Raw genomic sequence first — 13,667 nt, forward strand, 5'->3', positions numbered from 1 at the left:
ATTCTTTACATAAGGAATACTAACGAGGAGTTTTTTATCAGGAGATAAAGCTGATGCACATGACGTTTTATCTGTGTTTTGATAGGCTATTATGCTCATGAATGATGGAGTTTTTGAATGATCATTACTTTTTCCTTTTTCATTTTTCTTTAGGTTGATTTTCAACTTCCCATGGGTGGTCCACCCCATTACCGACCACCCCAAGCAATGCAGGGGCAGTTTCCTCCAGTGTCTGGTCCCTCACAGCCTCATGGACCCTTTGTATATCAACAATCCCCAGGTTATCCAATTGGACAGCCTTCACCACCTGTATATGTTGTCAGAGCCCCAGCAAACCCCTTGCAAGGAATGCAACAGTTCCAACCACAGTTTGAGCCTAGAACTCGAGAAAGAAAAATAATCCAAATCAAAGATCCAAATAGCAATAAGGATGTGGTACAGGAAATTCTTAAACGACAACCTGCAAGTAGTTCGATGAGCACTGCACTCGGGACTCCAAATATTACACTGGACTTTTCAGGAGAGAGAAGTAGTTCAAGTACTCCTCTTTTGACGTCACAACAACAAGCCGAGGCTAATGTACGGGCACAGTTTGCAGCGCAGATCGCTGCAACGTTGGCAAACAATTCGGAGGATAGACCAAAAAAACAAGAGTATACTACTCAGAAATCAACTGTGAATAACAGAGGTGATGTAGACATTGTTAAGGCAAAAGAAACGCTTGAGGTACAAAAAGAGGAAGGATTGAAAAGTGCAAGGAAGGATGATACTGTCACGCTAAAAAGTAGGTTTTTTACTCTGAAAGCGGCGAACAATTAACATTCTTCCCTGTAGTTCATTCAGTGTAAACAAGAACGTTGACACAAGGGTATCGAATGAACCTTTGTGTGGTTGCCTATAATCTTCGTCAAAATGTTTGGGACACCAACCCCTTTTTTACAATAGAAAACAAAAACTTCATAAGCACCCCCTCCTACCTTACCATGTTGCTTTTGAGCAATATAGCACATTGTTTGTGTACCAACATTGTAAGGGGGGGGGGGAGGGGGGGGTTGTATTTATTCCCAAAGCTTTAAAAAGTAAAAGACCTCAAAACGAGACAGGACATTACAAAATAATTCAACGTGTGAACCTGTGAACGTGTGAGCCAAAGGGCCACTACTGGCATGACATCTGGGAGCTGGTCATTTGTGGAATGTAATTTTCCCGTGAGGAATGAATCAATGAACGAAATGATATATGAAATAAATCATATACGGAATTGCGGATATGAAATCAAGTAAAGCTCCCAACGTCAGTGGCTTTATAGCTCAGTTGGTTAGAGCGTCGCACCGGTATCACGAGGTCACGGGTTCAAACCCCATTGAAGTCCTGAAATTTTCAGGACTGCTTAATTGCTAAAATTGAGTGCATAACTGTGAGGATCATAGCTTTACTTGATTTCATATCGTCAGTTCAGTATATGATTCATTTCATACATCATTTCGTACGTATTTGTACAATATTAAGAAATCAGTATTTTTGGTGTTTTATTATAATTTCTTCCTCCTCCTCCTAGAATTTGTAAATTGTTTCTTTAAGACAAACTATAGTCCAGGGGATTTTATCCCTTTCACAACAAAGGTACGGAGGGCTAGGTGATTTTTATTTTGTTTTATTTTCAAACACAGAGTATATCCCTGAGATGGTGATACAGACTCACAAACACTTAATAATCTTGGCAATATTAGCTTTCAGTTTGTATCTTTGTTTTCAATTGCAGATTTTTTGGTTGATTAGTAAACAAGTATTGATTGAATGAGTTTCCCATAAAGTTTATTAGTGGAACATGGTAGTCATTTTACTGTAGGTCCTACCCCTGTGGAACGTATTTGGATTTTTTTTGGAGTATGCCCAAGTCATCATCGATTAATACACATAATTTCAGTTTTTTGTTCTTTTACAGGTTCATCTGTACCACTCGAAATTCTTGCCCGGGGCTCAGAGGCTGTGTATGCTTTTCAGAAGGCCATGCAAACTGAAAAGGTCAAAGTTTATCGTGGGCGCATCATAATTCTTGGACAGGCCCGTGCAGGCAAAACAAGCCTGAAGAAATCTCTGCTCAGTTTACCTTTTGACCCTAGCGAAGAGAGTACTGTTGGAGTTGAAGCATGTGAAGTTGAGGTGGATCAAGTCATGAACTGGACTCCAAGTGAACGAAAGAAACTCGAGGAATCTGAATTTGGGGATGAAATAGCAAAACTAATTGCTAAAGATTTGATCCAAACTGAAGCAGACAAGAAAAATGCGACTATGTCACAATTAGACCAGATCCAGGTATGATATAATTGCCTAATTGAGTGAGACCTTGCGGAAGTTTATTGCGCACAAGATTGCGTAGCGGTGATGTAATAATAATAATAATAATTAAATAATAATAATAATAATAATAATAATAATAATAATAATAATTGCGTTCGACATGAGGAGACGCATTATCTTATCTTGGGTATCCTGTGCATAATTAGGGTTCATTTTTTGTTCGTCTGCAAGGGCGTAGTAAGTGGGTATTTGGGGTGCCCGTGACCCCCCTTTCGTAAACCTTTTTTTTAAGCAAGCAACCTACAAAATTCAGGTGGCGAAAACGCCACAATTTGGTGAGTACCCTCTGTTTAACACAGTGTGACAACCCCCCCCCCCCCCCCCTTTGAAAAATCCTGGCTACGCCCCTGGTCTGCTTTCTTGAATGATGTCATACTTGCATTGATACGTCATATGCGCTAATTGTTTGTATGGAGCCAACACGCTGCTTTTTGGCAAGGGATATTTCTTAGTAATAATCTGTCAAACAATTAGAACAAAATTCTGATTTTGATCGCTTTTGTGATACTCCACGTCCGCTTAACTCTAGAATGCCCGGCCACTAATTTCCATACAAATAGATACCTCTCGTTCTTCAAACGATGCCGCTAAAAGAAGACTATAGTGGCGGGGCATTCTGAAGTCGCTCCTGTGACAACGTTACTCGATTCCTTTTACTTCTTCAATCTTTCTGCGTTTAGTATTTTACTATTAACCACATGTCCTCTCTGGGGGCTATTTACTTTGTAACGTTTTGATGCGTAGTTATTTTGACCACAGCTTACCCTCTTAAGGACGTTCGCGCCCAAAATGTTCCCACGTACAGATTTTTTTAAAACTTGCCTCGCAGAAAGGTAATGATCTACTTTTGCCAAAAAATACAAAAAAAAAAAAAAAAAAATGGGGGGGGGAGGGTTCTTTCCCTACCCTTCTCCTTTGCTTTTAAAGCGACTGTCGAACGCACTTCAGTAATCCGAAATTAATAATAATATTAATAAACGTCAGCGGCGTGATGGGGACATGTGCGCCGAGAGATGTTTGCAACTTCTGGGCAAAAACGAGTTTTCACAGATCAGTACTATCATTGCCATGGCATTAGAGAAGACATTTATTATAATTCTCTTCCTTTTAGCCGATATTGCAAGGGCCGGGTGGTACATTGCTTACAGGACTGGACTTGTATACGCCTGCTCCAGATTTAAACCAGTAACCGAATGTTCACTGGCGAAAAATGTCTGATTGGTCGAGGCCTTGTCATGTGACTTCAATAGCTCAAAGCAAACATGGCTGCCATCGGGTGTTTATCCGATCTCCGTCGATAAAAAACAAAAATCTTTTTCAGGCCAGTAAAACGGACGAATATTTTGACTGCATAGTGCGTTTTATGCCAACGAGATTCTCTTTTTAGTTGTGGGCCACCGTCATTTTAGCCAACAGTGCTACGAGGGAAATTTCTTTAACAATTTCAAGGTCAACGCGAGTCTAGGTTGCTGTGACAGTGTTTGAGTGGAAATTTGTTTGTGGAGCTTACCGGCTAATGGAATACCATCTTGATTTCAATTCATGCGTTTATCTTTTAAAAAGTGGAGCAAAAAACATACCACTAAATTTCCAAATGGTTCCTCTTTCGACTAAATATTTGCACACTGTTTCCGCGGGGCCCCGCATCTAGCCGAAAATGTTAAGATTTTTGCATTTTTTTTCAAAATTAAGTTGGTAAAATGGCCATTCAAGTGGTCCATGGAGGCAAATTTATTAAGACGGAGGAAAAAAAAGAAATGCATGACGTCCCTGAAAATTTAGAAATGTATTTCAGTCGTTCAAAGATAAATTTTAAAGTGAATTTAGCAGCAATAATAACCAATATCATACATAACATGTCATATAAGCACCTCATATTGGGTACACTAGAAGGAAACCTTTTAGTTGCAATTATATATTGCTATAGTCGTTTCAAGCAAAATGCCAATCGTTTGCTTCCCTCCAAATTATAGAAATAAACATAGATTAGGTTAACTCTGAATAGCCAAAACAACAATACCGGTATTCCAAGTTGAAAAATTGATTCAGAAATCCAGCTCACTAGCAGGGGGGATTTTACTGTAACAAAATATTGCTACAGCTAATAATGCGCTTTCATCACATTGTAGTGGGTTAATGTGACAACAAAAATAACTAATCAAGAATTGGTTTTATCTTCCAGCAATAAAACAGCAGGAGGATATAAAATTAGGTATCTTCAAAGTTTGGAAAACTTGTTGAAGGTGATTGATTCAGTGCTATAATCCAAAACAAATTTCATGCTGGCCTACTAAATACTTCCAGTGCAATAAATTATTTAACCTCTCTTTGTGGACTCTTGTTGCAACACAGTGGTTTCAATAATTTTAATCCCCTTCCGTTAGGTTTAACTTTTAACAAACTCCATAACTTCATATTTCTGTAATAATTGTTCAAAGTCATTGAGCAAAAGCATACAAAGCTACATTTGAAAGGGGCGTCATCCCATGTTGCAGTTTCTGGAGACGATTCCTGTTACCTTTCCATATGTAAAAAATATTTCAACATTAGGTGCAATGAATTTTTAGCAATTGCTTTAAAGAATACTAATCATTCCTACCATTTCCAAGGGTGAATAAATTAAAGTTGAATGCAGTGAGTGTAAGAAGTAAAAAAAAGTGGCATCTTTTTTCAAACTGTAATCTATTTCCATTCTTGATTTAGTCCCTGGATAGTATTAAACAATGGTGGTAAAGTAAACAAACTGCCCCAAGGGGAACTCCCTTACGAGAATGACAGGTTTCTTTTTGTTCCTTTTTGGAGAAAAAATTGTGGATTTGTACTGCTTATGATGCTGAGACCAAACAGCCGGCGGAGTTGCTGCAGTACATTTAAGGCTATCAATCTGAAAAATGACTGGAACTGTAAGACAATTTGGTACACGAGCAAATAACTTTTACTTATGAATAATTCATAAGTAAAAGTTATTTGCTAGTCATTTGTCACTTTAGAACTGGTTCCTCTAAGGGGTCAGATGTCTTTAGCCTACGTCCACAAAACAACGTTCTGTTACCTTTAAGGGTTGTTTTTAAAAAAAATTCCAATAAGTGGCCAGCCATTTTTATAGGGAAAAATCCTCCTGAGCAAACTGCATCCTCATGTTTGGATTCCCATTGATTTAATGACTTTAATGATACTCAAATACCATTCAATAATACTCAAATACCATTATAGTCTTAATAGTGTACTCCTCGAGCCACCAGCTTCAACTTTGATACTTTGTTCTAAAAGCCAAAGCAACGCAAAGCAAAGCATGGTGGAGGTGATGATTAATCACTTGTTTTGGTTCAAATGAAGAAAAAGAAAGTCAAACTAATAATAGCACTTTAAGCCTTTCACTCCTAAATCGGCCATACTTAGCATTTTACTCTGTCTGACACCAGACGATTTTACTTGTCAATGGGGAATCCCCAGGAGTCAGTGGGTTAATCACTCACTAAAAAATGTCCCAATAAAATATTGTGTTCCACTAACGACCAAAACTGTACTAATAATTTAAATTACAGCTAAGGTCTGTCAAATTTCCATCTGAGTTACCTGACAGCTCTTACAGTACTTCTCAACGTAAAGAAAATAAATTCTGTGGACTTAAACATTCCCAAATAGAAATGCTGTATATTCCAAATATCGTTACTTAAACTCTTCAAGATTTACCTGCTTCAGGAACTTCAAATCAATGAATATTTGGAATACTTTTCCTGGACTCCTGCGAACTATAATGGTTTGCCCTTTAAAAGTAACACTCAGAAATAATAATGCAAATACAACTGAGGCTGTTTTGCCTTATCTACAAGACAAGACAACAATATCCTTTATTCATACACAATCAATATTAAAGATATAATACATGTTTGTGGGGTCATGTGCTAACTATAATAAAGATACACTACAGGAAATAAAAGCTTAAAACTATGTTACAGACATAGGATATCTACACATATGGGATAAGAAAAATAAATCGATTGCTATCCAAAGATCATATTGCAAATACACCAAAAGGTAACAGTTGATTGACAAGCTCCTTGTGCAAAGTGGTAGAGCATGTTTGAAGTCCAGCGGGACCAAGATGAAAAGTTATGATAAAAACTCTAAACATATTTTTTACCAAACTTATTTTACTGCTATCAAATCCAATGAGACCTTATGCATGGGAAATTGTTTCTAGCTGCAGCTTCAAATCACATAATATGTTAATAAATTTTGCCATGATCTTAGAAAAGAACAAACATGTGGGGTGTAACCAAAAAAGTCCAAGGCAATAGAGCTTCCTTTCAGCCTTTTCAGAAACAACTATCCACTGTCAACCATACTTGACTCAAAACAGATTCTTTGGTCCAACAACACATGACAGTCGCCTAAAACCAAAATTACATCATTAATGCTTCCAGAAAACAACAGTCTAAAAAAAAAAGATTTGAAAAACAGTCACGAACCTGAATCTACAGATATCTATATACATCTGTACCTACACTTCTGTTTTTCCAAACATTATTTTAACTAACATGGATTTTGATTTTGATTTTAAACTCAAATTAATTGCAAATCCATAACTTGGTAACTACTTGAACGCAAGGATCGTTGAGTTGTGACTGCTAAAAAGTATAATAACTAAGACATTCACCAGAAAATGGAATATAAATGACCTTAAAAGCAGCTATTTAAAATATTTGATACTAGGGTTACGTTCTCAATGACACAATCACATTCAAAATCAAATTCACATCTGATCGAATCATTGATCATTCATGTAGAGGTGCCGAGCGTAAGGAGTAACGCAGAAAAAAAATAACTTTCACGTTGAACAATATTGCCATTTCCAGGCCACCTGGTACAAGCCAATTCACACATGAACGGAAACCTTTGGAATCCTCCTTTCTGCACATTACAGTAACTTTTTGTACCCGGTGGCAACAAACTTTCCACATTAAAAATTGCGTAAAAAACTCACCTGTTTCGCAGCTCTTATCCCACGAAATAATTTTTTCCAGGAGCAAATTTTCCGAGGATACTAGTTGGATTGGAGTTGCAAACGTGTTACAAAACATAAACGTTCTCTAAGAATACATTCCACTTGAAACTGGCGTTAAAACTAGCCTTGATCGCTCTAAAAAGAACGGAAACCAACAAGCTACCGATTCTCAAACGGCAGCCATTTTCCTGTTCTTCTCGGGAGTGCTTTTTTCATGCAAGCCAATGATAGTCCAGGAAACGTATCACGTGCCATTTTGCGCGACTCATGCGCAGACATTTTTCGCCAGTGAAAACCGAATGCAGTGTGATAGATTTAAATCTTTTGATGTCAGGTCCTATAAAATATTCCCGGATTTGACTGCAATTGAACAGCATATACCGCAGTACATGAATTAGCAACTGGTACACTTTGTTTCTTTACTGCGCTTGTTTTTGAAGCATGGTACATTACATATACCAGTGGGGCGAGAACAGAAAGTTAGTATGGATACTGAAGCTCTCAAAAGCTGCATACTTAGAATATTGCCTTAAAAATGATTTTTCTTACTGCGAGAGGAAGTAGTTTTCAAGGTGATGACAGTTACTTTGTCTGACCAGCAGCCTCTTTCACAAAAATCACCACTTTTCTTTCTAGAAAAGCAGCCTTGAAGAGGAAGTTGAAGACCAAGAAAACCTGGAGCCGCCATCAAATGAGGCTGAATCATCAGCCTATATGGACCAGAAGAGCGATGTTGTTGAGGAGGTGGGAAAATCCAAGGATGAAGGGCCAGTAAAAAGCTACGAATTAGAGTTAAATATCGATACTGCGACCTTGCCAAATAATGTCGCTGACCTAGTTGTGAGTTACTTGCAAGATCTCCGACTGGAAGATGACGTCAAAACAAAAGAAGTGATTTTAAGTCTGTGGGATTTTGCCGGCCAACGTCTTTATTATGCTGCACATTCCGTGTTTCTATCTCAGCGAGCAGTTTACGTCTTGGTGTATAATCTCAATAAAAACTTGTTGACGGAAACAAAGCCCTGTTGCAGAATGGGAATTAATGAGATTTTGTTGGAGAATTTTAGCAATGAAAGCAATTTAGATAATTTGTTGTCATGGTTGGTTTCGGTGCACAGTATTCGATCCGTTGCTGATGATGCGCACAAAAGCCTCGAGAATGTAAAAAAGAAGTTGCCGTATCTCCGACCTCCAGTGATTATTGTAGGAACACATGCCGATCAGCCTTTTGAGGACGTGAAGACCACAGAAAAGTGCATCAAGAAGATAATTTCAGACCAGGATTATGGGGGGCATGTCACAGCGCCATTCTTTGCTGTTAATAACAAAGCTGAGAACGATGAAGGCGTCCAAAAGTTGCGGCAGAGAATCATGGAAGTGTTAAAAAATGAGCCATACATGGGTGAAGAGGTGCCGCTTAGGTAACTAAGGTGGCCGTCAATCTTTAAGGTTCTTCCTTGATTTTTGCTTGTCTCAGAACAGGGGATAAAAAGCTCTATTGGCATTAAAAAGTCACTCTCTTTTTTCTTCAGATTTCGAAAGTGTTTCTATCATTCGCCGAGACAGTTTTAAGGTTGAGTGTAATTTCCAGTCAGACTTTTTACCATGTGGCCATTTTTTTTTTTTCTTTTTTTTTTTGCAACCACTACTTCTCGCATTCAGAACTGACCGAGCTTAAAAGATCTTAAAAGAGTTGTTTCTCCCGGATTTCATCTCAGTGCTTCGGGTTCGAATCCCAGCTCGTGCGGTCCAACGTTCACTTAGTTTTCCATCCATGATGGGTAAAATGAGTACCAGTATTTCTGGGGACAAGTTGTGCGTGCGACGGGTTGGAGTGGTGCCTTAACCCTGCCGTAAAATAGGGTGGAAGCTAAAGAAAAAGGAGCCTTTAGGTTGCCTTCGACTTCGTCGGCCTCTTGTCTTTTCGTTCCCCCAACGGACAAGCGCGAGTACTATCGGAGACAAAGCGGACCATTATTGACAGTTCAAAACAAAAAACACCTTTCAATAATTTAACTTCCTTACGTCATCCTTGCATCTCTTTGTTATTCGCAGGTGGTTCCATTTTGAAAAAGTTGTGGAAGCTCTTGTGGCCAAGTCCATGTACCACATGGACCTTGATCAGCTTCTCCCGGTCATTAAACAATTTTGCCGTATCAATGACGGGGACGAAACAACAGCGATGCTTAATTTCTATCATGACCTTGGTGTAATTGTGAAGCATGGGCGGACTGTAGTGTTGAAGTCCCAGTGGTTGATCGATTTATTCAAGCAGTTAATCACTGTTCCGCCTTTTGATGAAGCTGTAAGTAAAGTTTGTTATTTAGGCATTTCTAATGTATGCCCAAGAGAAACAAAACAATCTACCGAATTTTTTTTTTTTGTTATGCGCTTGCAGTTTCAAAAAATCATTTCCTTTTTTTCTTCAGATTTTGAAAACGTGTTCGCTTCACACCTAACTGGCAAAATTTTGAGCTTTGAGTTTTATCCAAGGGCTGTTTATTTTGAGTGTAAGTTTTGGATTTCATGGTCCGCCATTACTCACGTTCAAAACTGGCCGATTGGACCTCAGAGGGTTGGATCTAGAGAAAATGACGTCATTTACTCACTAGCTTAAAATTTCAGCGTGTAAACGCAATTTATTATATATGCAAAAGCCCGAAACTCCCGTGCTGCATATTAATTAGGCCGCGTACACACGCATTGCATTCTTAAACTAGTGAGTGTTTGACGTCGTTTTCTCCTCGACCCAGCTCTCTCAAGATTTTAAAGTTAGTAATTGCGGACCAATAAATAAGAAAATTCCAGCTAAAATAAACAGGTCTCTTTTTAAAATCAGAACTTAAAACTTGGGTGAGTTAGTGTTTAGTTAACGTAGTTTTGAAATCCAAAGGAAAAACAAGATTTTTTTGGGTCGTAGTACCACTTTAAGGCCTGACAAACGCAAGTGCCGTGCTGAGTGAGCAAAACGAAAAAAGACCACTGAATACGAGGGGAGGGGAGGGCGTGTCGAGTAACTGCCTGACTGACAAGGGAATTGCAATCAGTATATGAGTTGTTAAGAAAATAAAGTAAAATATCCAAATTGCAGTTTGTCTTTCCATACTTTTTCCGTGGCTGTCAAAGAATAATGCCGGGATTTCAATCATTCTTCTGGCGTTGTCAAAGAAGCATCCTGTTGTTCAAAGTTGTCTTCAGTTGCCTGTTAAAGCTCAAGTTTCAGATGGCATTTGCATTGTTCTGTGTACATTATTGCCAATCGTTTGGCAACGTAAGTTGTGTTCCAGGATGAGAAGAAGATCCTCTTGTCCAGTGGAGAATCATGATTTTAGTTTCCTTAAACGGGTAACGTTTAATAGGAATATTGTGTAGAAGCAAGCATGATATTTTGCTTGTAATGTAACCTGCGATCAAGCATACTTTTCTTTAGAGAGGGCGCGAAAAGGAACGCCTGATAAATTTCTCAACGAGTCATCTGCCGGCCGGCCCGTAGTCCAGAATCTGGACTTTACTCTGATTGGCCGAAAAACAATAGAGTTATTGGAGCCTTGCTCCGATTGGGTACAGAATTGCAAACTGATCAAATTATGGCCATCGAGAGGGATTTGAATGATATTTAGGCTCTGTTTATAGCTGCTGTTGCTTCGACTTCAGATTTTTTTTAAACAAATCTTTAATGGAAGACTAGACAGAATGCATCCGAAGAATGGTTTGTCTAAAAGAAGACAATATAGTTGCACTTCCTACAGGATTTGGCAATAATGTTGTTTACAGCAGACCCCGAAAATTCTGGGAAAAAAGGCATCGTTTTAGTTCCACCGACTCGAAAACGTTTGTAGTTGTGGGAAGTCCTTTGGAATATATTTGGAAGCAAGAAGTCTTAACTATCGTGAATCCAAGAAGAGCCGAATAAAACTTAGTGCCGCCACAATCGAGGAATCAGCCGAGCTTTACAGAGAAATGCGACACTGTTTACGGAAGCGCTGAACAATGGTTTAGTGACAGTCTTCTTACAAAGCAAGGGGCGACAGGTTGCCTACACTTTGTCGGAAGGTTTTGTTAGCCGATTTCCTTTGAAGTTCACAGTATTTTAGTGGTTTTTTTTTTCTTTACAGTACCTTAGTGAATATCCAGTTCAATTCTTTAGTCCATAGTCCACATTGAACGCCATGGATTCCAATTAAAATTAGTAAACTTTCTTCTGTGGGATTTACAAATTCTTACTCAAGTTTCATAACAATAGCGGGAGAATAATAAAAATATGTAATCAGGCTGGTAAGATGTGTTATCGGGTCGTAGCGTCAGCGTGGGTTATTGGCTCGAACGATTACACAGAAATTCGTCACCCAAACAGTTGTCTCTATGTTTCTAAGTTCTATGTCAGGTAGTCTTTCGTGGTCCAGTGGTCAACGCGATTGCCTCTGAATGAGGAGATGGCGAGTTCGAATTATACTTGAAGTATCATCATAAATATTTTTGCTCTTTGGCCATTTCAATTTCAGCAGGAAAAGAAAACAAACAGCGGTTACAAACATTTTCATTTTATACTTGACGTTTCGTATGCTGCAACATACATCATCAGAAGTGACGGTTAAAACTGTTACACAAAAAGTTAAAACTTGAGCGAGGCAATGGTGACTAGTTAGAGAGTATTATAACAAAATTGTAACTTCCAGTAGATTATACTTTCGGAAGAAATCGCTATTAATCAGGGACTTAAAATCCTCTCTTAATGAAAACATTGGTAGTGAGAAGCTTTTTCTTTATTAATTTCTTCCGGAAGTATCAACTACCGGAAGTTACAATTTTGTTATAATACTTTGTAACTAGTCACCATTGCCTCGCTCAAGTTTTAAATGTTTGTGTAACAGTTTTAACCGTCACTTCTGGTGATGAATGTTGCAGCATACAAAACGTCAAGTATAAAATGAAAATGTTTGTAACCGCTGTTTGTTTTCTTTTCATACTTGAAGTACCTTCTGTGAAAAGTAGGTGTGGAAAACAACTCAATTACGTATAGGGAAATGAGAAAATAAAACGAGAAGAAACATAGTGTCTTGAGGTGGAGTGAATAATTTGAGCAAAAATATTTGTGAAAGTCAAGTAGACTACTGCACGACTGATCAAACAACTCGAATATGTATTTTTTAACGATATTTCGGCTGGCCATTATCCAGGTTTATTTGGAGATCTAACGAATTTACAGAATATGTTACACATGTTATGAAATACTTAAAGAAGATTTCAAATAATAACGTAACGTGATATAGCTACTGGATAAACAAACCAAAATTACAAAAGCATAAAATGCCGTTGAAACACTATATACTGAATAACAAGATCGTTAAATTATCCATCACGTTTGTTTATCCCAAGAGTGAAACAAACGTCACGGACAATTTACGTCACGGATAACAAGCATTACGTCGCGATAACGGATAACGTCACGGCGGACAAACGTGACGGACTAATTTAACGATATCTTTATTCAGTAAATAGTGTTTCGGTGGGAATTTTGTTCTTTTGTAGTTTTGGTCTGTTCATCCAGTAGCTATATCACGATACATTATCATTTGAAATCTTCTTTAATTACTTCATAACATGTAAATTCGCTAGATCTCCAAATAAACCTGATGAAGGCTGGTATCGGCCAGCCGAAATTTGCGTAGTGTTGACGTTAAAAATTTGTGTGGAAGAAGGTTGATCAAAGGAAAATGTGTAAAATAAGCATTCGAAATTCAATGACTGTTTGTTGAAAACAAATAAGAATTGTTACGAACAATGTTTTTTGGGTCGAAGGATAACCGGATATCGAGTGGAACGAAAACACCAAACTTCCTTTCCGGGCACCCACATTGTAGCACAGTTGTTCACAGTTAAAACTGTTGTTAGCGGCATTGAGTCCAATCAAAACGAGTACACAAATGCTTTACAAGTTTCTAAATTTTTTTTTTTAACACATTTAATCCTTTTTGTTAAAGTGCCTATCACCTCAACACACTTTTCCACTTTCTTTATTCTCCGAAATCGTCCAAATACATCGTGTTGTTTATAGAACCTTTTGATTGAAATTTGACTTTTTTATTGGCTTTCAAAAACGTGAAAAGTGATCATACTTTGATCCATAACCGAGCAATGAAGGAGAATGGGTTCGATACCGGGTTGACGTCACAAATTAATTTGCATTGAGGTAGTTCTTTGAAAACAGCGATGCAAATTAATTTGTGACGTCAACCCGGTATCGAACCCATTCCCTTTCATTGCTCGGTTATTAACCACGGTATGACCACTTTTCCCG

At 38.1% G+C, this 13,667-nt stretch overlaps 1 protein-coding gene across 1 annotated transcript in view; it reads left to right on the plus strand.

Moving 5' to 3' along the window:
- LOC137997656 (uncharacterized) overlaps positions 1-13,667 on the plus strand; it is a 48,791-nt gene that overhangs the window by 16,122 nt on the left and 19,002 nt on the right. The window contains exons 6-9 of the mRNA XM_068843760.1: positions 154-784; positions 1,946-2,316; positions 8,006-8,790; positions 9,425-9,674. Coding sequence (XP_068699861.1) covers positions 154-784; positions 1,946-2,316; positions 8,006-8,790; positions 9,425-9,674 — 2,037 coding nt within the window. The remainder of the gene's footprint in view (positions 1-153; positions 785-1,945; positions 2,317-8,005; positions 8,791-9,424; positions 9,675-13,667) is intronic.

The sequence above is a fragment of the Montipora foliosa genome, chromosome 3 (genome assembly GCF_036669935.1).
Source record: "Montipora foliosa isolate CH-2021 chromosome 3, ASM3666993v2, whole genome shotgun sequence".
NCBI classification, from domain to species: domain Eukaryota; kingdom Metazoa; phylum Cnidaria; class Anthozoa; order Scleractinia; family Acroporidae; genus Montipora; species Montipora foliosa.